Source organism: Stenella coeruleoalba, assembly GCF_951394435.1.
Source record: "Stenella coeruleoalba genome assembly, chromosome: 10".
In the NCBI taxonomy this organism is placed as follows: domain Eukaryota; kingdom Metazoa; phylum Chordata; class Mammalia; order Artiodactyla; family Delphinidae; genus Stenella; species Stenella coeruleoalba.
Genome location: NC_137156.1, coordinates 21,921,447 through 21,945,629, shown reverse-complemented (window position 1 = coordinate 21,945,629; position 24,183 = coordinate 21,921,447). Strand labels below are relative to the sequence as shown.

At 40.0% G+C, this 24,183-nt stretch overlaps 1 protein-coding gene across 1 annotated transcript in view; it reads left to right on the top strand.

Moving 5' to 3' along the window:
* LOC307192381 (uncharacterized protein) overlaps nt 1-24,183 on the top strand; it is a 60,548-nt gene that overhangs the window by 5,994 nt on the left and 30,371 nt on the right. The window contains exons 2-4 of the mRNA XM_079933211.1: nt 6,192-6,678; nt 10,715-10,859; nt 12,319-13,605. Of these exons, the coding sequence (XP_079789337.1) occupies nt 6,256-6,678; nt 10,715-10,859; nt 12,319-13,605 (1,855 nt within the window). The 5' untranslated portion in view covers nt 6,192-6,255. The remainder of the gene's footprint in view (nt 1-6,191; nt 6,679-10,714; nt 10,860-12,318; nt 13,606-24,183) is intronic.

The following is a 24,183-nucleotide window of genomic DNA, read 5'->3' as shown; positions in this document are numbered from 1 at the left end:
TTAAAATCCGTTATAGTAATGGTCATGATTACATATTTGTACCGTAGAAGCTTAGCTCTTTTAAAAAGTATTTTACTATAATGTGATCCTCGCAATTTTGCAAAACAAAGCTAAGTGCCACGTGAATTTCTGTGGCTAAGAAAACATTAAAGAGTGTGGTAGGGGAAGGTAGCACCTCATTACTGCCAGATAGAGGTAGAAGTCCAGGTTCCCCACCTGATTTACATTGAGCTCCTCCTTACTGTTGGGTAGGGGTAGGAGTTCTGGATTCCACATGGTCACCACAGACACTGTGTGAGCGCAGACTTGTTATTGCTGGGTGATGGTGAAAGTCCTGACTCTCTACTGGCCCTTTTCTGGCATTGCCTCAGTGTCACCCTCCCCTACTTCCCCCGCCACAGTAGTTTCAGAGAAAACCAGCTGAAACCTAAGGTTTAATTAAGATCCAGTCTCATAACAATACAAAATGTCCACATTTCAATAAAAAATCACTCAAATACCAAAAACCAGGAAGATCTCAAACTGAATGAAAAAAGAAAATTAAAAGATGCCAACACCAAGCTGACAGAGATGTTAGAATTAATCTGACAAAGCAACCACGATTAAAAAAAAAAGTTTCAACGAGAAATTGTGAACACATGTAAAAAAAATGAAAATATAGACAATGAAAGTACGGAAAGCCTCGGTCAGGAAATAGAAAGTCCTAGCAAATAAATAGAAGATATAAAGAAAAACCAAATGGAAATTTGAGAACTGAAAAATATGTTCTCAACAACAGAATGGAGAAAAAGCATCTGTGAGGTAGAAGATAGAACAACAGAAATAACTCCATCAGAACAACAGAGAGAAAATAGACTGGAGAAAAAAATATATAAGGGAACAGAGTGTAGTAGGCTGAAAAAATAGCCCCTCAAAGGTATGTTCACTTCCTTATCACCAGAACCTATAAATATTACCTTATGTTGCAGAACAGTGAATATTATTTTATATGGCAAAATAAGTGATTGAGTTAAGGATCTTGAGACAAGGAGATTATCCTGGATTATCCAGGGTGGTCCAGAATGCTATAATAAATATCATTATAAGAGAGAGGCAAAGGGAGATTAGACACAGAGAAAAAGGTGATGCAAAGATGGAGGCAGAGATTGGAGTGATGTGGCCTCGAGCCCAAGGAACACCGAGGCATGACCAGCAAGCAGCTCCAGGAGATGGAAGAGACAAGAAACAGGGTCTGTACCCCAGAGTCTCTGGAGGGAACACAGCCCTGACAACACCTTGAGTTCAGACTTCTGGCCTCTAAAATTGTGAGAGAATAAATTTCTGTTGTGTTTAAGACAAAAATTTGTGGTAATTTGTTATAGAAGCCAAAAGAAACTAATACAAAGAACTTCAGGGACCTGTGCAACTATAGAAAAGATGTAATGTTCATGTCATTGAAGTCCCAAAGAGGATGGGGCTGAAAAAGTACTTGAAAAGGTAGTGGCTGAGAACTTCCCAGTTTTGGCAAGAGATGTAAACCTACAGATTCAAGAAGCTGATCAAAATGAAAACAGGATAAACCCAAAGAAATCCATTCAAAACCATGTCACGTCAAACTTCCCAAACACAAAGGCAAAAGATTTGAAAGCAGAGAAAAATGACATCTTACCTATAGGAGAAAATTCAAATGACAGTGGATTTCTTATGAGTAATAATGGAGACCAGAAGGAATTGACATAGTATTTTTAAAGAACTGAAAGAAAGGAACTGTCAAGCCAGAATCCTATACTTGGTGAAAATATCCTTCTGGAGTAAAGGAGAAAATCAAGACATCCTCGGATGAGTAAAACATAGAATTTGTCACTAGGAAACCTACCTTTAAAAAATGGCAAAAGGAATTTCTCTAAATAGAAGAATCAGGAAAGAAGAAGGAATATGGGTAAATCCAATAAGCTTCCTTCTCTTGATTTTTCTAAATTATGTTTAACTGTTGAAGCAAAAATTATAACATTGTCTAATGTGTTGCTAAATACATTTAGAGGAAATATTTAAAAGAATTATAAATGGGGAGGGTAAGGGATGTAAAGGGAAGTAAGGTTTCTATATTTCACTCAAGCTGGTAAAATGATGACACCAATAGAATGTGCTAAGTTGTGTCTATATGATATGAAACCTAGAGCAACTACTAAAAAAGCTATACAAAGAGATACACCAAAAATGTTATAGATAAATTAAAATACAATTTAAAAAACATTCAAGTAACCTACAAGAAGGCAAGAGAAGAAAACAGAGATGAAAAAACCAAATATGAAATGGCAAAATTATAGAAGCAGAGAACAGAGTCCTGGTTGCCAGTAGTTAATGAGAAGATGGGAGTGAGCAGGAAGTGGATGTGTTCATAAAAGGGATTGTAGTGGTGGAAATGTTGTGTATCTTGACTGTAACAATGTAAATATTCCAGTTGTGACATTGTACTATAGTTCTGCAACATATTACTATTTGTGGAAACTTGGTAAAGAGTAAATGAGATCTCTGCATTATTTCTTACACTGCATATGAATCTACAATTATATTAAAATAAAATTTAATTTAAAAAACCAAAAGAAGTGTAGTGTTTTGTGATATGAGAAGGTTATATTGAATTCAAACTTCAGTGTCCAGAAATCAAGCTTTATTAGAACAAAACAAGTTGGTTCTCAACTAAGAAAACCTACCTTAAGATCAGTTGAATAGAATTAGATTAATTTGATCTGCAACCTGAATTCCCCCTTGTCATGTAACATAATAAATTCACACGTCTGGAGATTAGGTGAGGAGTAAACATCTTGGGGGAGGGGTGTCATTATTCTGTCTACCACAGGTAGTATGCTATCAGCACCTGTCAGTCATTCCATAGCAGTACATCATGATTTCTCATTTCTTTTTATAGCTGCCTAGGTAGTTATGCCACAGTTTATTCAATCAGTCACCTATTGATGGACATTAGGTTTGTTTCCAGTCTTTTAGCTTGAATACTTGAACAAATAACCTTGTATGCATGTCATTTCATATATTTGTTAATATGTCTTTGGGATGGATTTCTATAAGTGGTATTGCAGGGGCAAAGGGTAAACTTACATAGGTGCTTTTGCTACATTTTCTTATTTTTCCAAATAGGAGTTGTATTATTTTGTGTTCCCACTGAGAATGTATAAGAGTTCCTCTTTCCTCATAAATAGAGTATATTGTCAAACTTCTGGATTTGAGCCAATCAGATAAAATGACTAATGGCACCTCAGTGTAGTTTTTAGTTTGTATGTTTATATTTTGAATGAAGCTGAGCATCTTTACAGACATTTGAGGGCTGCTACAATTTCTTATTCTGTCAACTGTTCATTTCTTTTGCCCATGTTATCTATTGGGTTATTGGCTATTTTCTTTTTAGGAACTATTTTAGGAATCTTTTATATATTAGGGATATTAGTCCTTTGTGATACGTTGCAAACATTTTTCCAGCGTGTCATTTGTCTTCTGACTTTTCTTTATGGTGTTTTTTGATAACCAATTCATTTGATTTTTATTTAGTCAGATTTATCTGATTAAATTTAATTTTTTATTGCTTTTGGAAATTGAGGCATTATTAGGCAAGGTTTCCCTGTTCCCAGGGAATTAGAATTATTATTCGTGTTTCTTCTAATACATGTATAGGTACATTTTTTTACATTTGGTTTTTGGATCCATTTGGAATTTATCCTGACTGTGCCGTGTGATGGGAGATATTAATTCAATTTTATTTTTGACCAAATGGCTATCAGTTGTCCCAACACAACTTATTTACAAGTCTGTCATTTCCCCTGTTAATTTGAGATGCCACCATCATTTACTAAATATCCATAGGTACCTAGGTCTATTTCTGTTTTTACACAATATCACACTCCTAATTGTAGAGGCTTTATAACATGTGCTAATATCCGATTAGGCTGTCCCTCACCGTTCTTTTTTCAGAGGGTATTGTGGCTATTCTTATTTTCCCATATCAACTTTAAGTGTTTTTTTTTTTTTTATGTATTCTGGATACAAGTTCCTTGACAAATATATGTGATGCAAATATTTTCTCTCAGCCTGTGGTTTGCCTTTTCCTCATAGTGTCTTTTAGAGAGCAGAAGTGTTTTATTTTGATGAGGCCTAATTTATCCTTTTTTTTTTTTCGGTACGCGGGCCTCTCACTGCTGCGGCCTCTCCCGTTGCAGAGCACAGGCTCCGGACGCGCAGGCTCACCGGCCATGGCTCACGGGCCCAGCCGCTCCGCGGCATGTGGGATCCTCCCGGACCGGGGCACGAACCCATGTCCCCTGCATTGGCAGGCAGACTCTCAACCACTGCGCCACCAGGGAAGCCCCCCCATATCAACTTTATAACCAACTTGTCTAATTCTAGAACAATATGTGTCAATACTTTTATTTTAGAAGACTGACTTCTTCATTGAGTCTTTCGAGCCAAAACTCTTATTAGTCTTGTTGGCATATGGCTTTCTATTTGTCTAAGTATACACTTGGCCTTTCAGGAGGTTTTCCCCATACAGGTTTTGCATATTTTTTCCTAAGCTTATTCTTTCTTTCTTCTTGTTTTTTGTTTTGTTTGCTTGCTTTTTGGTTGTTGCTATTGTAAATTCGGTATTCTCTTCCATTATATCTTGTAACTTTATCACTGGTTATTTGCATATAGGAAGGCTCTTGATTTTAGTGTGTTAATTTTTTTTTTTTTTTAGTGTGTTAATTTTATATCTTGCTACTTTACTAAATGATCTTTTAGTTTTCCCATTGAACCCTATGGGTTTTCAGATGTATAATTATCGTCAGCGCATAAGAGAGAACCGAAGAAGGTGAAAAAGCAGGCAGAAAGCACCAGGTTGACCCTTGAGAAGTGTGTGTGGAAGAGGTCCCTTCCTGAGTCGGGAAGGACCTCGGGAAAACATCCTTTTGAGGCATCTTGAACATCAAAGGTGCAGAAACCCAAATAAAAGTGAGAGTGGAAAAAGCATGGGATTTCCCTAGCACAGGTAGGCTCGCCAAGCCTCGACCGCCCATCGGGTCGGGGGAAGTGGAGATACTAGCCAGCCGAAGAGGAGCAGGAGAAAACAATATCGCGAAACCGCAGGCCTGTGAGTCTTCAGTTGTCCTCTCACATGGGCGCGCGGGAGATCTACCAATTTGCGAGCCCCTCCCGCCCCCTTCCTAGAGCGGCGGCGGAAGTGAACCGGTCTTCCGCACTTCGCGGCCGCTTCCGGCCTCTATGGGTCGCTGCTGGTGGGTTCCGGTTTCGAAGCGGTTCGAGGCCTCAACCCCTTGTCCCCGGAGAGAAACCGCTGCTGGCGTCCAGGGGCTGCGGGTGAGCGGTCCTGTGCTGCGGACGCGGAAGGCGGGGGTGCTACGGCCTTCTCGGCCCCGGCTGGAGTGGGGCGGCCTCCGGGCCTCACTTGCCTAGGTGGATCCGCGAGAAGCTCCTTGACGCAGAAGCTAGCCCCGACCCCCAATCCCTCGGAGAGTGGGTCGGAGCCCGGGGATGAAGGAGAGACCCGGCTGTGCGCTCCATTCCTCCCGGGCTTGTCTCGCGCGGTGTACCCTTCTTGAATTATGCGCCTTCTGACATTTCTGAACAGTCTTGGGTCACAGACGCTGACTGGCGTCCTAGGGCCTCTTTCCTGGGCCTGCCTTTAGATTTAAAATCACAGAACGCGAGGGTAGAAGAAAGTCTTAAAGACCAATGTCTTCAGCCTTTTCGCTTGATAAATGAAGAATGAGGAGCAGAGAGATTAGGCTCCTGAGGGAATAAATTCATGTGACTTTGCTGCTTTTATGACTAAATGATTTCCACCAGACATCTGGGTATTTAAAAAATTTAAAAAGCAGCCAATCAAGGATGTCTCAACTTTTTATTATTGTTTGCCGTAAATGTTTGTTTATTCCGTTTAATTGTTCTTTTTTCTATCATCAAGTGGAAATGTTTCCTACCAAGTCTTACTTTTCTTTCTTAGAGTCCTGAAACAACTTAGCACTTTTTACTTAATATTTCTCTTTAAATTAGTCTATTCTTGAGTCTTTTTTATCAGAGTGTTTTCCTGCGTATAGAAAATTAACCTGGAGGCGGCTTTCAAAGTGCATTTTTAAATTCTTAGAATTTGCACTTTTTGTTTTTGGTGTAGTTTGTGTTAATGATGATGGCTTCTTCTTCAGTTCCAGCCAGAAAGAGACGGCACAGGAGATCTTGCTTGAAGCATTCATAAGCATTTGCACAGCTATGATGGCATCTACTTGGTCCATCCAGGCCAACAAGGAGCAAGATGAACTTTTGGAAATAAAGATAGAGGAAGAGGAGGTGGAGGAGGAAAATAAGTGTACCGCCAGACAGGATCAGAACGTGCAAAAGAACACCACCCACAGCAGGGAGGTCTTCCGACAGTACTTCAGGCAGCTCTGCTACCAGGAAACATCTGGACCCCGTGAGGCTTTGAGCCAACTCCGGGAACTTTGCCATCAGTGGCTGAGGCCAGAGACACACACAAAAGAGCAGATTCTGGAACTGCTGGTGTTGGAGCAATTCCTAACCATCCTGCCCGAGGAGCTCCAAGCTTGGGTCCAGGAACAGCATCCACAGAGTGGGGAAGAGGTGGTGACTGTGCTGGAGGATTTAGAGAGAGAGTTGGATGAGCCAGGATATCAGGTGAGAACAAAGATGTGGTTTCTGTTTGAGAAAAGATGAATTAGGGATTTCTAGGCCAGAATGAAGTCTAACATTATTTCACAAAACGTATTCTCGACACTTTGGTGCATCAGAAAGGGGCCTGAGTGTCGTAGAACATTAGTTAACATAATCCTAACTTATTTATATCTTTTCTGTAGAAGGATCATGTATTTCTGCATTAAGCTACAAAATTCTGTTTGATGAAATGCTGCCCAGAAACATTAGAAACAGAAGACTTGGAGGACAGAGAGAAAATGTTAGAGAGATGATGGTAACAAAGTGGGCAGCAGCCTCTTGAAAGGGGCATCACTTCTGCTGAACAATACAAATAATTAAGAAATCAGGTTTTGCAGATATATCCACTGCCTTGTCTCCATTAAAGGATTAAAAGATAGGGGCTTCCCTGGTGGCACAGTGGTTGAGAATCCGCCTGCTGATGCAGGGGACACGGGTTCGTGCCCCGGTCCGGGAAGATCCCACATGCCGCGGAGCGGCTGGGCCCGTGAGCGATGGCCGCTGAGCCTGCGCGTCCGGAACCTGTGCTCCGCAATGGGAGGGGCCACAACAGTGAGAGGCCTGCATACCGCAAAAAAAAAAAAAAAGGATTAAAAGATGGAGAAATCGAAGTCACCATCTCAGAGGAATGAGATGTAGGAGCAGAGTGGAAAGTTAGGAGGGAGGGGCAGGTCATGGGACCCATGTTTCTTTGAGTAGTTGAAAGCCCAGTTAAGTTGGAAAGGTGAGTAGAAGAGTTGAGCACAGAGAGTCCAGGACCTTGAATACCAGCCTCTTGAGTTTAGATTTTATTCTGTAGAACAGAAGCTCCTAATCTGTTCTCTCTGAGTCTAAATGAATTTTACTAACGCCAAGATATAGAAAAGAACCAAATTACATAGGACTATTTTGTTTTGTTTTAGCGTTGATAAAAGACAGTGGTTTTCACCCGGTGACAATTTTGTACCGCAGAGGGCATTTGGCAATGTCATGGAACATTTTTGGTTGTCTTAACGGCGGGAGGTACTCCTGGCATCTAGTGGCTAAAGGACAGGGATGCTGCTAGATATCTCACAGTGGAAAGAACAGCCTTATACTATACAACAAAAAATTATTTGACCCAGCATGTCAGTAGAATCAAGGCTAAGAAAGCTTGGTATAGAGAGTATAAACGGTGAAATAATAAAAAGGAAATATAATCTAGCATTGAAGTACAAAGATTGAAGAGGAAAGGAGCATGTGGCAAAAAGATCTAAGTTTAAAATAGGGTCATGAAAGTGTGACTGCGAAGGAAGAGGCATGTCTTAGGTAAGAATTAATTGAAAATGATGACAGAGTAGAGGTGTAAAGAAGGAAGAAAGAATTGAGAACTCTTTACTGAGCAGTCTATTCTAGGCTAAGCAGTAGGGATTTCAAGCTTGAAAGACGAGCATAACGGAGACACTTCTAACAGAGTGCAAGATTGTAGGCGAAGGTGGATTGGGAAAAGTTCATTCATTCAGCAGATATTTATTGACTATTGTTTACTAGGTACTGGGAATGCACCAGTGAACAAAGTGTAGAGGGTTGCTGCTCTTACGTTGATAGATTTTAGTCTACTGAGAGGAGACAGACAGTAAACAAAAAAATCAACAAATGTGTAATACATCAGGTGGTCATAAATTCTATATTTAAAGAAGCAACAGTAAAGCAGAGAAAAGGAATAGTGAATGAAATGAAGATTGTGTAGTTTTCAATAGACTGGTCAGGGAAGGATTTTCAGATAGGGTGACATTTTGAGCAGAGATCTGAATTAAAAGAGCAAGCCATGCAGCCATCTAGGATAAGAGTGTTCAGGCAGGGGAAATATCAGTAGTAAATGGATAGGTCCTAAGGTGAGAATGTGCTTGTCATGGTAGAGATGTATTTGTCAAGGAGGAGATGAAATCAGATAGTTACAAGAAGATCAAACCATACAAGGGACTTGTAGGCCATTATAAGGAATTCGGATTTTATTCTGAGATGGAAAGTCGTTGGAGAGTTTTGAGCAGAAGAGAGATTTAATCTGACTTAAATTTTAACATAATTACTGCCTGCTATGTTGGAAAAGTTCTGCATTGGGGCTCATGGTGGGACTAGGGGAGGCATAGGGGACAAAGTTAGAAGCAGGGAAACCAGTTTAGGAGGCTGTGGCTATAAGCAATAATCCAGGCAAGAGATGCTGGTGGCCTGGACTAGGATAGTAGCAGTGGAAGTGGTGAGATGTGATTGGATTCTGGATACCTTTTGAAGGTAGAGCTTGAGAGGATTTGTTTCTGTATAGGTGGCGGGATGTGAGAGAACGTGAGTTAAAGATTATGCCAAGGGTTTTAGTCTGAACATCAGGTAGAATGGGTTTGTCATTCACTGAGATGGTAAAAGGAATCAAGAGTTAGGTTTTGGATGTGTAAATTTTGAGATTCTTACTAGAATCCAAGTGGAAAGTTTGAGCAAGCAACTGGATATAAAAAGTTGGAATTCAGTGGGGGGAAATCTGTGCTAGAAATATAAAATTGGGACTTGCCAGAATATGGGTGGTATTTAAAGCCATGAGACACAAAGGGATCATCAGGGGAGTAACCAGCAGTGGAAACTGGGGAGTGGCCGGGAAGGTAGGAAGAGAACCAAAAGAAAGAATGGGATTTTCAGGTGCAGGCAAAAGTAATTTGGTTTTAGTCATGTTGAGTTTGTATTGCCAACCAGTCCTTTCCCTTGAGGGCTGCTGAGAGTAGCTAGTGGAGTTTACAGCTTGATTTATGAGGCCTAACTGAAGATCCAGGGACAGAAGGCACAGTTCACTATACTGGCCTTTTTTTGCTTTCCCCTCCCCAAAATTTGAAGTATCAAAACAGCTTTTTCTGTACATCTGAGATAGTACCTGCTGATTTTGGCTCTCATTCTGAGGGAGAGATTACAAAATGAAACTATGTCAGGGAAATAGAACCAGTGTATGGTGATTTCTTATTTACAAAATTTAGCCATTGAAGGGGATGGGGAAGTAACTTGAGGGCCTGTCATATGCCAAGTCCTTGTGCGAAGTGCTTTACATGGCATGGTGTCATAATCTCAGAGTAATTTCTAGCCCATGGTGACAGAGCTACTAAACTAAGGATCAGAGTAAGTAACTAGAGTGATTCCAGATCCCTGCTTTTTATAATACCATGCTGGGGGAGCCTATTACTTTTAAATGCAAGAGGAAATGGGCCCGTGGAGTAGTGGAAGCTACAGAGTGGCTGAAATTGCTGAGTAAATGAGTTAATTGAAGGAGCAGGGGTCAAAGGGAAGCGGAAAAGGATGAGATTGAAGGCAAAAGTAGATACAAGCCTTGAAAAAGAAAAGACATCTTCCTTTAAGATACAAGGGAAGGAGAAGAGTATGAGAGTGGAGCTAGATAAAGTGAAGGGGAGATGATTTTTTGAGATGATTGTGATCTTAGATAAATAGAAAATAAGATCATCTCCCAGAAAGAAGTGGGGTGGGGACCTCAGAAGAGCAGAGTCTATTAGGAACAGCTTTTGGGGTAAATATGGAAGAGATTTCTCTCCTTTTCCTTTTTTCCCTTCCTTTCTTTACTTTCACTTTTACTTTCTCCCTTTACTTTTCCCCTTTCCTTTCCTTCTTTCTCACTTCCGGTTTATTTCCCCCTAAGTTCTTTTCCCCTCCTTTCTGCCTCTTTTTACCTTCTTTTCCTTCTCTCTTTTTTTTTTTTTCTCTTTCATTTATCCATTTCTTTGAGCATAGACAAAGAAGTAAAAGGGGGCACAGTCAACATTCTTTAACTGTTAAAAATAGGGGAAATTACTTCCAGCTGGGGAAGGGAAGGTTTCTCAGAGGAGGTGACATTTATGTTGGCCTTGAAGAATGAGTAGGATTATGGTAAGCTGATATCTGGAAAGAAGTTTATTTCAAGTTTCAGAGAGCTGGGTGCCACTGCCATGAATAGTATACTGTTCTGTTTAATGTTATCAGAGTGAGTATCTCAGTTATATCTCATCTACCTCAGGTCTCAGTCCACACTGAGGAACAGGAAATGTTCTTGCAGGAGATGGTAGCTCTAAGAACAGAACAAGAACCCAGAATGTCCCTCCCGTCTGTGAAAGCCCAGCTAAAGTGTGAATCTCCAGAACTTGAAGCCCAGAAGAAGCAAGGTAAAGAAGAAAGACCCACCTTGGGAGGAAGGGGAAGATGGGGCTAACACAGGGCACTGGGGCTTTTTTGTACTTTGTGCTGTTTCTGATCATTAAAGTCAGGAAAGTCTCTCTAGAAATCTGACGGCTCATGTGTAGACCTCAGGCAGCCTGGTTTGTCACTCTACAGCTCTTTTTTTCTCTTTATATTAATATTTTTTAAATTCTGGCTGTATTTTATTTGAAATCACTTAGTTTAGTTCTTCTGACAGTTATTTTCCTCTGTACTGACCTCCCTGCTATTTTTAGCCTTAATCCTAGCAGACAGTACCATTATCTTCCAATTCGACTATCTCCTGCCTCCTTCACTTAAATAAACCTTTGCTCCATGATGTCTGCAGCTAACTCTCAGATGGTGCAGGGAAAGAAAAAATATATGTGTGTGTGTGTGTGTGTGTATTATTCTTATAAAGAGAAGGAGTAATAAAGCAAATGAGGTAGAATGTTCAAAGTTAGTGAAGGGGTGAAAGACTCAGTACCTTCCTTATTTCTATTTCCTCTATTTTTTTTTTCATTTAATTTTTTTAAATAGGTGAAAATTCACATGGTCCAAAAAATAATAATTTAAAGTTACCCAGTGAAAAGTTTTCATTCCACTCAATTTCCCTAGCCATTTGGTCTCCTTACCCCTATTCTGAAATAGGTTGTCACTGTTACTAGTTTCTTGTGTGTCCTTCTAGAGATTTTTTAATCATATATGTATGTTTTTCATATTCAAATATATTTTCCCCTCTTTATCACTGAGATTGTAGAAGCTTGCATTTTTTATTTCTTAACAGGTGTTTAATATTAAAATGTATGGATATATCATGCAATTAACTTCCCCTGCTGATGACACTTAAGTTGGCCCCGCTCTTTTACTGTAACAAATAGTGCTGTGGTAAATAACTGTATGTGTGAGTATATCTGTAGCATAAATTCTTCTGTGTGGAATTACTAGGTCAAAGGTTTTATATATATAGTTGTAATGTTTATATATATTGTCAACTTGCCCTCTGTAAAGTTTGGGTCAGTTTACACTCTCACTGGCAATGTATGATATCCATGTTGTGAACATAGTGTTATATCAAGCTATTGGCAAATCTGATGGGTGAAAATTATACTCAATATTGTTTAAATTTGCTTTTCTCTTATTGTGAGGTGGAGCATCTTTTCTTGTGTTTAAGAACTATTGTATTTCCTTTCCTGGAAACCATCAGTTTTTTTCTTTGCCAAGTTTTCTATTGGGTTATTGCTTTTTTCCTTAACAGTTTTTGGAATGCTTTGTTTATTAGTCTGTCGTATATTCTAGTGCCATTTTATAGTCATGCAGGAACTCTAGGTTCTTATGTAATTTTTCACTTGAATAAGTTTATGTTGCCTAGTGAAGTTGCTATTTGCTATCACAAGAAACTAGTTAACATTTATGATCCATTTTTAGTTTCAGATGTTGAGACTGGAAATGAGTATAGGAATTTAAAGCAAGAAGTTTCTGAAGAAATGAAACCATATGGGAATATATCTAGCAAATTTGAAAATGAAATGTCTCAGTCAGCTAGGTATGAAAAAACTTATGAACCTGAAGAAAAAATAGGAGAGCCTTCTGGATACTCCAGGGAAGATAAACAACATACATGTGATGAAAATGGAGTAAGTTTGACTGAGAACTCAGACCTTTCTGAACACCAGAGAGTCTGTCCAGGAGAAAAGCCTTATGAATGTGATGACTGTGGAAGAGCTTTTAGTCAACACTCATGCTTCGTAGAACATCAGAGGATCCATACTGGAGACAGGCCCTACAAATGCGAAGAATGTGGAAAAACTTTCCGTGGGAGAACTGTGCTTATTCGACACAAAATAATACACACGGGAGAGAAACCATATAAATGTAATGAGTGTGGCAAAGCCTTTGGCCGGTGGTCAGCTCTTAATCAACATCAGAGACTTCACACAGGAGAGAAACACTACCACTGTAATGAATGTGGCAAAGCCTTTAGCCAGAAAGCAGGTCTCTTTCACCATCTCAAAATCCACGCAAGAGACAAACCTTATCATTGTACTCAGTGTAATAAAAGTTTTAGTCGGCGTTCAATTCTTACCCAGCATCAAGGAGTCCATACTGGGGCAAAGCCCTATGAGTGCAGCGAGTGTGGAAAGGCCTTTGTTTATAACTCCTCCCTTGTTTCCCATCAGGAGATCCACCACAAAGAAAAATGCTATCAGTGTAAGGAATGTGGGAAGTCCTTCAGTCAGAGTGGCCTTATTCAGCATCAGAGAATCCACACTGGGGAGAAACCCTACAAATGTGATGTATGTGGAAAAGCCTTTATTCAGAGGACAAGTCTTATAGAACATCAACGAATTCACACTGGAGAGAGACCCTATAAATGTGATAAGTGTGGAAAGGCTTTCACTCAAAGATCAGTCCTCACGGAACATCAGAGAATCCACACCGGAGAGAGGCCCTACAAATGCGATGAGTGTGGGAATGCCTTCCGAGGAATCACCAGTCTCATTCAGCATCAGAGAATCCACACTGGGGAGAAACCCTACCAATGTGACGAATGTGGCAAAGCCTTCAGACAGAGGTCAGATCTTAGTAAACACCAGAGAATCCATAATAGAGGTGGTCCCTATAAATGTAAAGAGTGTGGGGAGTCGTTTAGGCAGAACTCAGCTCTTACTCAACATCAGACTACCCACAAAGCAGAAAACTCTGGTTCTGTGTGAAGACTGCAGGGAAGCTGTCTCACAGAGTGCAGGCTGGAGAGAAATACTAGCTTTGAGATGATTTAGGACAAAATGTTAGTCACTATTGCTATAAGGTAACTTCGGATATTTCATAAAAAATACACTCTGCTGCCCATTTCATTAGGTGCTGTGGAGAACAAGGAGCATAACACCAGATTCCTTTTCTCAAAGAGTTTACAACCTAGTTCGGGATATATAAGGTCTACTGTTTAGTCAAGACCATAGGACAATAGAATTGATGCTCAAAGTAGTGTAGAATTAAGTGGCACTTGGCAAGCTATAAATTCTGAAGGACAGATCACTGTTACCTGAAGTGGTCAGGAAAGACTTTATTTAAGATAAAGTTTTGATGGGGATATTTGGAAGGCAAAGGGGAGAAAACATTTAGGGTAGAACAAATGTAAGCAGAGTGCTTGTAGTTTGGAAGCATCAATGACAAGACTAGCCAGCCTAAAGTAGAGTTCATTCAGACTGGGCAGTTGATGGCACTATGTTGGAAACAGCTTGAGGACAGACTCTGGGAGGGTTAGAATGCCAATAATTTCACCTAATACTTTGACACTTACAAAGCACTTTTCTCATTGAATTCCTAAAATGTTTCTGTAAATTAAAATTATTCTCCATTTTAAAAATGAGGATACTCTTGCTTATGGAGATGGTGACATAGCTACAATATCACACAAAGGAAAAGACCAGCAGCGTAAGTGCAGTTTTGTGACTTCAAGTCCTGTTCGTTACACTAGTGATTCCTCAACATCAGTGAACATCAGAATCGCCTGTGGAGCTTGTTTAACATACCTGAGTCCCAGTCACAGATACTGTGCTTCATTAGGTCTGAGATGGGGATTGAGAATCTTCATTTTTATAGCTCCACAGTCACCTGATGTACTCTAAATTTTGAGAAACGTTGCGCTGAATCACTGCTACCTTCGTGGTTGCCAGTGAAGTGAGGAAGCGTGAACACAGGCCGCTGCAGATTTTTAGCATGAGGAAAGCCCTTTAGGGGACATGAGCCACCAGGTCTTTACAATGAACAGGGAATTAGACCACCATCATGCCTAAAAACTAGGTCTTCAAGATGGCCTTTCTGTCCCTTCAAATTTAAATGTTTCAAAAAAGACTGACCTATATTCCAAGGCTCCCAAGGTTCTTCTGAGTGCAAGGCTTGTGTGTATGTGTGTTTTAGGGGCGGGGTGCTGGTGTTCTTCCCTGTTTTACGCTTCCCTTTTTTCCCACCTCTGTAGTGACCATTGTGTTCTGAATCCCCTAATAATTTCTTGAGAGAACTGGCTTATAATTTTTTGGTTTGTATACCTTCTTGAGCACATAAAAGAGCCAAAGATTAGTGATTCTTTGCCTTGGGGCTTCAGAAAACAACAAATCAACCAAAAACTGGTTGACATTACCCATATATTACTGAGTAAACAATTCTGTTTTTGATGAGAACCTGTGATGATCATTGTAGTGGATAGCAGGCAAACCACAAAGAAGTACACACAGCTCCTGGTGTGTTTATCTTTTTATTTACAGAAGTCATATTTGATCTCTACTGAGATATCCTTTTATTTCCCTTTCTGCGTTGCTGCAGCAAACTCCACAATTTCTAGGACTGCCTTCCCACCTCACCCCACACAACTTCAGTCCCCTCATCTCCCTTCACCTCTAGCTGGTCAGTGGGTTTGAAGTGGTAGGATAGTGACTAAAGAGGAAGGAGAGGAAAAAGAAGGGTAATCACCATTCTTTAACTATTCCTAACTACCTTTCTGCTGAGCCCTGTCTTTATCCCGTCTCTCTACTCCTATAATATACTCTACCCCCATTTCCCTAGTGCCCTAGTCTCTTGCCCCTCTGTCCGTAATCCTTATATAGGACATAGGAATATCACTGGCTTGGAACTAGTAGAGTCCCTAGTCCTATAGAAATATATATGTTCCTAGCTTTCTAAATTGTAATTGTGAACACATTTTCCCATGAAAATGATAATGGTGTTAGTGCTATAACTTAGGCATATTATGTGTCACATTGGCTTTTGGGATTAGATTTACGTTGACTGTGGGAAAACTTTCTGAGTTCACAACATAGGAAAGCAAATGAACATTTAAAAAACAACTCATTCACAAGTTGAGGACTGCTTAGGCTTTTTCATAAGACCAACACTGGAGTTGTGCACCAGGCATTGAGGCAGCTAGGATTGGAAACCTAATTTTTTTTATGTCTGGGAAATGAACAAGGATCCTAGAACTGAGCCCTGAGAGCTCTGTAGCTGTAAGTATATGAGGCCTATTCTCTACCTAAGGTTTCCCTGTCTCAAATTTCTCTCATGTAAATTCGTCTCTTTGGAGGGGACTTGACTTAGTAACAAGAGCCTTCATGAGAACATCTCTTTACCAAACTGATGCTGTCCATACTTGTCATCTAATCTGATTTCACAAGCATGTTTTCCAAACTGAAATTGCTCCTCATAATGTCAGAGCCTCTCTCTTTAATCTGACTGCTCGATGGAATGTAATCCTTATTTTAAACTTGCTGTCTACTCTCCATGCTGTTACTTGCAGTCTCTCCAGTTCAGCCTCTGCTTAACATGTTCTCTCAGTGCACACAGGTTCCTTCATTTGCCTATAACTCTCTTAAGTAATATTATAAAGGAACCATAAACAAAGACCCAGAACAATAGAATATGCCTATTACGTAGAAGAATACAGTTCATAACTTATTTAAAAATAAATGGGGTTTTGTTCTGGTGGTTTCTTGTGCTTAAATACAGTTGTAGAACCAAAAAAAAAGGGCAGAGTGGCATGGGGTTTCCAGGTGGGCATCAAAGGGGGTCAAACTAGTCCTAGAAAAGGAGAAGATATAAGGTTACTATCTGGAACTAAATTGGCCACGCAGCGAAGTTGAAGGTCCTGAGGGGCAAGTGGAGGACATGACGTGTTAGATATGGAATTGGGGAGTGCGGTGAACAGAAAATGCCTTGAGATGAAGTCAGGAGTACATCTTTATAAAAGATGTGGTGTGACAATGACAGTACCTAGGAAATCAGGGTCCCTTGAAGCAGTTCATCTATGTGGATTTTTAAGTCATCAATAACAGGAGGCAGGATGGAAAGAAAAGAGTATGAAAGTGAAGCAAGTCCACAAGAGAAGTAATGGCAGCCAGTAATACAATAGCCAGGTAGAACAACTGGTATAAAACTCAAATGAATCATGAAGCAGCAGCTTAGAAATAACATTAAGGATGAGAATAAGATTGACTAGCCTCTGTTTTCTGATTGATTGAAGGTAAACAAAATATTGAGCATTTAAGGCAAAAAGCACCTGGAGAGGTTGGGGGAGAATCAAATTTCTAAAGCAGTGAAAAGTAAAATGAGCTTAAACATGGGCTTTGGATGAAAAAGTAACCTGACAATCACAAAAGGGTTCCAGAGAGTGTAATAGAAAGGGACTGTGAAGGGAAGGAAGATGGGCCCCTTTTGAAAAAAAACAAAAGCAAACAAAAAAACAAGGGTGCTGAGCAGGGCTCTGGGATTGAGAAATCTCATGGGCATGGTGAGGATGGAGGAATCCTCACCATGGGGCATGGTGAGGATGGAGCAATCAGATAGAAGCACTTAGAAAAGCTCTGCACTCCTATACTCAGAACAGAAGTAGCCTCTTTTGTTAATATCCAGTGATTATAAAATTGTTAACAGTCAAAGTCTTATTATTGGCAATCTTTAGGAGTAGAGGAAAGGATTTATTAACAGTATTATGTAATTGTTAACTGCTTACTAAGGGCCAGACATTAGTAAATGCTTTACTCACATTGTTTCATTTTTAGCTGGGGAAACAAATCAATAAAGCTGCTTGAGGTCACAAAGTTAGTATGTGGTGGGACCAAGATACGAACTAAGCAGTTTCAGAGCCCACTCTTCCTCTGTTTATTTCAGATGAACGAACTGCATGTTGCAGTGGTATTCAGTGCTTTGAGTTATTACCTGTAGAAAAATTTCAATTCCTATCAGTATTCTGGAAAATACTTAAGAAACTCTACAGAGTCCTGGGTCCAAACACCAAAGGTAATAATATCCCCATCCTCTTGCATACTAAATCTTGGATGAAGTTTGGGCCAGCATAAATATCAGCCCTAATTCTTGTTGCCTGCACAATGAGGGTGTCTGCGGGAGACATTTCGCTTTAAAGATGAGCTCTTTATAGGAAAGGATCACATTCCTAGCTTAGAACCATTATTCTCTGCATTATTCTGACAGAATAAGGGATATCTGACTAATATAAAGATTAGAGAGATGTCCCCATTGTGGATCTATCCAGTAACTCACTATGGATATACCTTTGATGAGGGTTTTTGAAAGTTTTTATATTTGTAGCTAGTACCATAGATAAGTATATATTATATAAAATAGTTCTTTCAGATGCCCCTCCTGACTCCACAAGCACAGAATTTATTTGAGCAACAAGTGTTTGTTTAATATAGGGATAATCATTTTGATAACTTTAATTGAACTTTCTCAACTTTGAACCTTTCACACTGAAAATTTTACATTTTAAAGCCCCTCCAGCAGTTCATCATTTTATTAGAATTTCTTTGGGTCCTCTCTCCTTCCGACGTTTCTGGGTATAACTGGTAAGGAGTTCTTCCACCTTATTTCTTATACATAGTATTTTTATACCATATTTGTATATAAAAAGTAGGTATGGATATATTTTATATAAAATATGTTTTTAATTTTTACTTTATACATATACTTTTATATACATATAATTTGATTTTGACAAAGCCAACCACGATAAGTGTCTGAAACTTCTCAGTTGCTTAGCTCCCTAGCCCACATTGTGAGATCATTATTGAGAGCCAGCGTTTATCCCTTGATTTCTTGTAAACAGTTGATTCTTTCCCCACACTTATGAAAGACCTTTTCCAGGTCTGAAAACCCATCAGTCAAGGCGCCCAGAGTTTTCACCCATCACAGTTCAAGGTGATCTTTGGGGAATATATGTTTGCTTTACCAATCATCTTCTTAAGCCCAAATGGCCTGGTCCTGGGTGTCCCGAGGATTCCTAAGAGGAGGCCATTTGTCACCTCTGATTTATGCAGATCGTCATTATTCCTGTCTAAGCTTGATATGCGTATCTTACTTTTTGATCTAGCGTCTCAGCTCAGCCTACTTAAGTGAAATATTTAAGAGTAGGTATATCACTATTTCATCCCTGATAAAGGAGGAGGAAATTTAGGAACTCTTCAGCTTGCTGTAGCCAAACTCTAGCTCAATGACTTTGAGCAAGCGACTTAATCTCATTTCCTCATAATGTAAAATATCGATAATAGTACCTACTTCTGCCTGGGGAGCTGAGACCTAGGGAGGGTAATTGTTATAAGGATAAATGGGGGGGTTATATAAAGTGCTTAGAACAGTGGTTAGCACCTAAGTGCATTATAGCCGTTTGCTATTGTTCTATTGCCGTGGGCTCTCTCAATGAGCTTTCTCAAATGCGTTGCCTCTAGATGCTCCAGCCCCAGGCCAGAAATTACCTGTAACTACGCTGCATTTTTCCCAGGACTGCTGCGTTGTTGCCGCTGGGATTAAAGCTCCCGCTCAGGTCTACTTTTACTTTCTTACCTTGGGAACTAATGAACAGTGGCTGGCAGGAGATAAACATCGCCTAAACTGGCAAGGAAAGATTTTCCTATCTTTTGTATCCACCCCTGTTAAAGATAATTAGCAGCTAAGGAGTTTCCCTTTTTGTCTTGAGTTGCTCTTCTGAAGTTCTGCGCACGGTGGGGGGGGGGGGGGGCGGGGGGGATGCGGACCCTGGGCGGAGTCTGCCGTGCCCCAGCCTCAGAGCGCAGGCCCTTGGAGTTACCTGACCTAGCTGCCCGAGCCTGCGCTACTCAGCAGGGGCGGGGATGCTGCCAGGCAACCACAGAGAGGAGAGAACCTCCAGATTCCTAGAGGAGACCTGAGGGTGAGGTATTGTTGACAGCCGCAGGCCTAGAACTGCGAGTTCTTTTGGCTTTTGGGTCGTAAGTGGTGGTGCTAGAGGGTTCGTGGACTCCGGCTTCGACTCAGTGTGTGATTCGGCCCTTTAGGGACTCCGGTGAAGTTCAGTCGGACGAATTGAGTTGCAGGCTAAAGTTAAAGATGGCTTCCAAGTCCTGAGTTGTCTTAGGTTATTGGGGCTGTTGAGAAAAAGAGGAAGGTCTGGAATCCCAATTTGGTAAAAGGAAAGTTGGGTTCCTTTGAGATGATCCCACTCATGACTCCCTAGAATAAGTCGGAACACAAGGAACGACATAGAATCCACTTGTTTGACTTTTAGCAAATTACTTAATCCCTCTGTGCTTCAGTATCATTGATCTGTCAGTGGAATGATAAAATCTGCTTAGATGAGTAAATTCACAGTCAATTTTCAATAAATATTAGCCATTATTTTCTGATCTCTAATGTTCTTTACCATTTGGGATTCTTAGAAGGGGAGAACCAAAGGGAGGAGGGTCATGGTCTTTCTCTCAAGCTTTATTAACTTAAACTAGGAAGTAAGAGATTATAGCAGATAGTGTTTACTAACAATTTGCAGTCACTCCCACTCTGTCTTCTAATTTTTTTAGCTTTCTGACAGATTTCCTTTTTTATTTCAGTGCGTTGTCAGGTAAGTGAGTTCTTGGGTAAGAGCTAAATAAAATTTAGAGTTTCTGTTAACAGTGTTGTTCTATGCCTCAGGAAGAAGACTAGCTACAAGGATATACTTCTGAAAAATCAGTGTGAACCCCAAGCTGGAGTGAATCTTCTCCTGAGCTCGCTTATTCCAGAATGGCAGTCTTCTTGCAGGAAAGATCTCTAATAGTGACTGATGGTAGAGGGAGAGGGCTGTGCCTGGGACCAAGAATCAGACTGGCAAAACAAAATCTTTCTTCCAACTTTAAGTTGTTGCTACCAGGAAAGAGATATTTGGACCTCACAGGGCTGTCAGAAGACTCGGGGAGCTCTCCCCACAGATGCTGAGACCAGAAATACAGACCAAGGAGCAGGCGCTGAAGCAGGTCCTGACCTCTGCCTGTAGAGCTGCAGACCTAAGGAGGATAATATCATTCAGAACGTAGAGAAGAGGCATCAGTTATGCTAGAGAGGTTGAAGAGACAGCTTGAAGGACAAGCCATCAGGTGGGAAGGGTTGGGAGGATCATTTATGGCTTGACTAGTGAAAGGCTTCAGGAATAGAACAGAAAGCAGCAAAACAACTTTAGGATCCACCAGATGTCTCTGGAGCCATAACCCAGTATCTCCCTCATGGGCTTTAATTCCGCCAGGTTATTCGTGTACACCTCTGAAACCTTCTCTGCCTATATTGGGGTTTTTTTGTTATTTGGGTGTTTTTACTGAAGGACAGCTTCAAATTCAATTTTCCAAGACCATCTTCATCCCATTGCTTTTAGGGCCCAGATAGAACAAGGTATGCTTATGGCAAGATAGCACCCTGGAATCAAGAGGTGTCAGGTCCAGTCTATTAAGACCCTATCTTAGTTTAACTCTCACGTTATTGCCTTATGAAATGGAAAGCAGATGAGAAAGAATGTCTGCAGAGAAAGAAGACATCCTTGAAAAGAAGGTTTTTAGAACTCTTGTTAGTGTCCTTTCCCTGGAAACCTTGCCCCTACTAGTCTCTTTGCCCAATTCTTTAGGTAGAAACTCTGGGTAATATTTGGGAGGTGTCTGTGTTTTGTTTTGTTATTGTTTTGACTTATTCAACTCCTTTAGCTTCAAAATGTTTTTCTTATCTTTTAATCCTGCATATTAACTGAAAAAATTATTTTCCCTACTGTTATTTTTCCAGTTTACTGATTTCCCCACATCAAAATAGTATGCATTTTGAAACTGATCTGCCTGTTGTTTCAAGTTAACTTTTATTATGTGCCATTGTTTGTTGATCCATTTAACAAACATTTATGGAGCATTTTGTCTATACTAGTGGCCTAGGTACATTCATTTGGTGTAAATGGTACTTTTAACTACCCTTTAGCAAATTAAAATTTCTCTTGGTTTCATGATATTCCCTTTTTTTCACCTCCAGATTCAAACTGATCTCTTCTTAACTTTTTTGATTATACCTTTCTGATTCTTTGTCACATTTTGTGAGAGAATTCTGTATGCTCTTCCAGTCTCTTTCTGACGGTCCAGCTGTCTCTTCTCAAACTGGAACTTCACATGCCTTCTTGCGTGCTTTTCAAAATTGAATTGGTAGTTTAGGGATACTGAAAAGGCATGCACTTTAGATAAAACTGGGTTTTATTTTTATCGCTCTTTCTCATCATAAGTCTCATGATCTCAGCGGAAGAGACAACTGACATTTGCATTGTCTGTGCATTTTTTTTAGATGGTGTTACTGAGAATGAAAATAAGGACTTGTCTCCAACACAAAAAAATTTCTGAAGATGCTAAATCATGTGGGGGGAATCTGTAGAATTACAGCATCAATGCAGTAAGTTAGTAAAAGCTTTAGTTACGGATGAGTCATTATTCAGCATTAGGAAGTACATACCAAAGAGAATGTCTCTGAGAGCAACACTTTTGGAAAAGCTTTTGTTTACAGTGGGTCCCTCCTTTCCCACTAGGAAATCCATCACAGGGGAAAATGCTATCAGTATAAGGAATGTGGGAAGGTTGTATTTGACATCAGCCAAAGCAGCCTTATTTGATATCAGAAAATCCACACGAGCAAGAGACTGCATAAAATGTGATGACTCTAAGGATGCCTTTATTCAGCGTGGAAACCTTATAGAACCGTATGTGAAGGGAGTAGGAAGGAAGGCCTTCACCCAGAAGTCAGGACTGACTGCACTAGAGAATCCACATAGGAGATAGATCTTACAAACGTGATGAACGTGGAAATGTTTTCCACGGGATCACCAGCATTATTCAGCATTGGAGAAATCACACTAAAGAAAAACTGACAGTGTGATGAGTATGGAAAAGTCTTCAGATAGAGGTTGGGCCTTAGTAAACAGCAGTGAGTCCATATTAGGGAGGCTCTTTTAAATGAGAATATTGTGGGAAGTTGTATGGACAGACATCAAGCCTCAACAATAGTCTCCATGATATTGGAAAATTAATATAATTAATGTAAATGGGCAAGATGTATGGGGAATGGATATCTTAAATTTCCCATTGTAGCCACTAAAAACATTCAATGAATGTCTCAAGTCAAGAAATGGAAAAGTCAGAAGTTCTTTTTGCTTCTCAAAGGAGTCTGTAAACATAAGCAACCAGGACTTTTGAAATTAAGTTGTTTACCTGCATCCCTGGACTTGTGACACTATCTCTGAGATGATTATCTCTTTACTGGGGACATGTTATTTTCCCATGCCCACTCTAATCTCATATCTTAAATTCATTCAAGTGTAAACAATATTGTTTACTGTTTATTGTAACTATATATATATACACATATATATATTATTTTTATGGGCTAAATAGGCTTGTATGAGTACATCAGGGCACAAAAATGACATTATTAAAGTTTCAGTAAACATAATGAAAGGAACCACATCACTGAATTGTTGGACGTTGGCTGCTTTCCTAAATTTGGCACTGCCTCTGTGTTCTCACAACAGAAGGCCATATAGGTGTCATTCACAGAGTATATATTTCCCAGATTTGGTTTTTTTGTTTTTGTTTTTGTTTTTTTAAAGATAGAAAAAGAGGGCTTCCCTGATGGCGCAGTGGTTAAGAATCCGCCTGCCAATGCAGGGGACATGGGTTCGAGCCCTGGTCCGGGATGATCCCACATACTGCGGAGCAGCTAAGCCCGGGCACCACAACTACTGAGCCTGTGCTCTAGAGCCCGTGTGCCACAACTACTGAAGCCCGTGTGCCTAGAGCCCGTGCTCCGCAACAAGAGAAGCCATCGCAATGAGAAGCCCGTGCACTGCAACGAAGAGTAGCCTCCGCTCACCACAACTAGAGAAAGCCCGTGCACAGCAACAAAAGACCCAACGCAGCCAAGATAAATAAATAATAAATAAATTTATTTTAAAAAAGATATTTCACATATAGCTTATTGACAGATAATAATAGAGGTATTTTCCCTTATAGATAACACGTAATATCCTGAAGGCTAATACTTTAAGTAATTTGTTTATTATTCTTTTCAGTTCTAAAACCTACAGGCTAAAAGAGGAAAGAATTCTTTAGAAGAATCCTTTAGAAGCTCCAATTCAGCAAATTGGCAGTGTAGCCCAATCTCTATGAAAATGAGGCTTATGGATTTTATAGTAGGTCACTATAGGAACCACAGATTTCAAAACTTTGCAATGATTATTTCACAATTAGGAGTTTATATCTGCTGTATATGCCTAAATTTTCTGAATAGGCATTACGGTCACTATTTTAAAAGATGGATTCTGTTCTATAAAAGGGTTTTTCAGCATCCATAGAAACGACATTATTTTTTTCCCTTAATTTTGTTATTTTCTTGTATTACATGACAGGCTTTCCTGACATTGAGCCAATCTTGCATTCCTGGAATAAATTTCACTTAGGCATGGTGTTTTCTTAATGTGTTTAT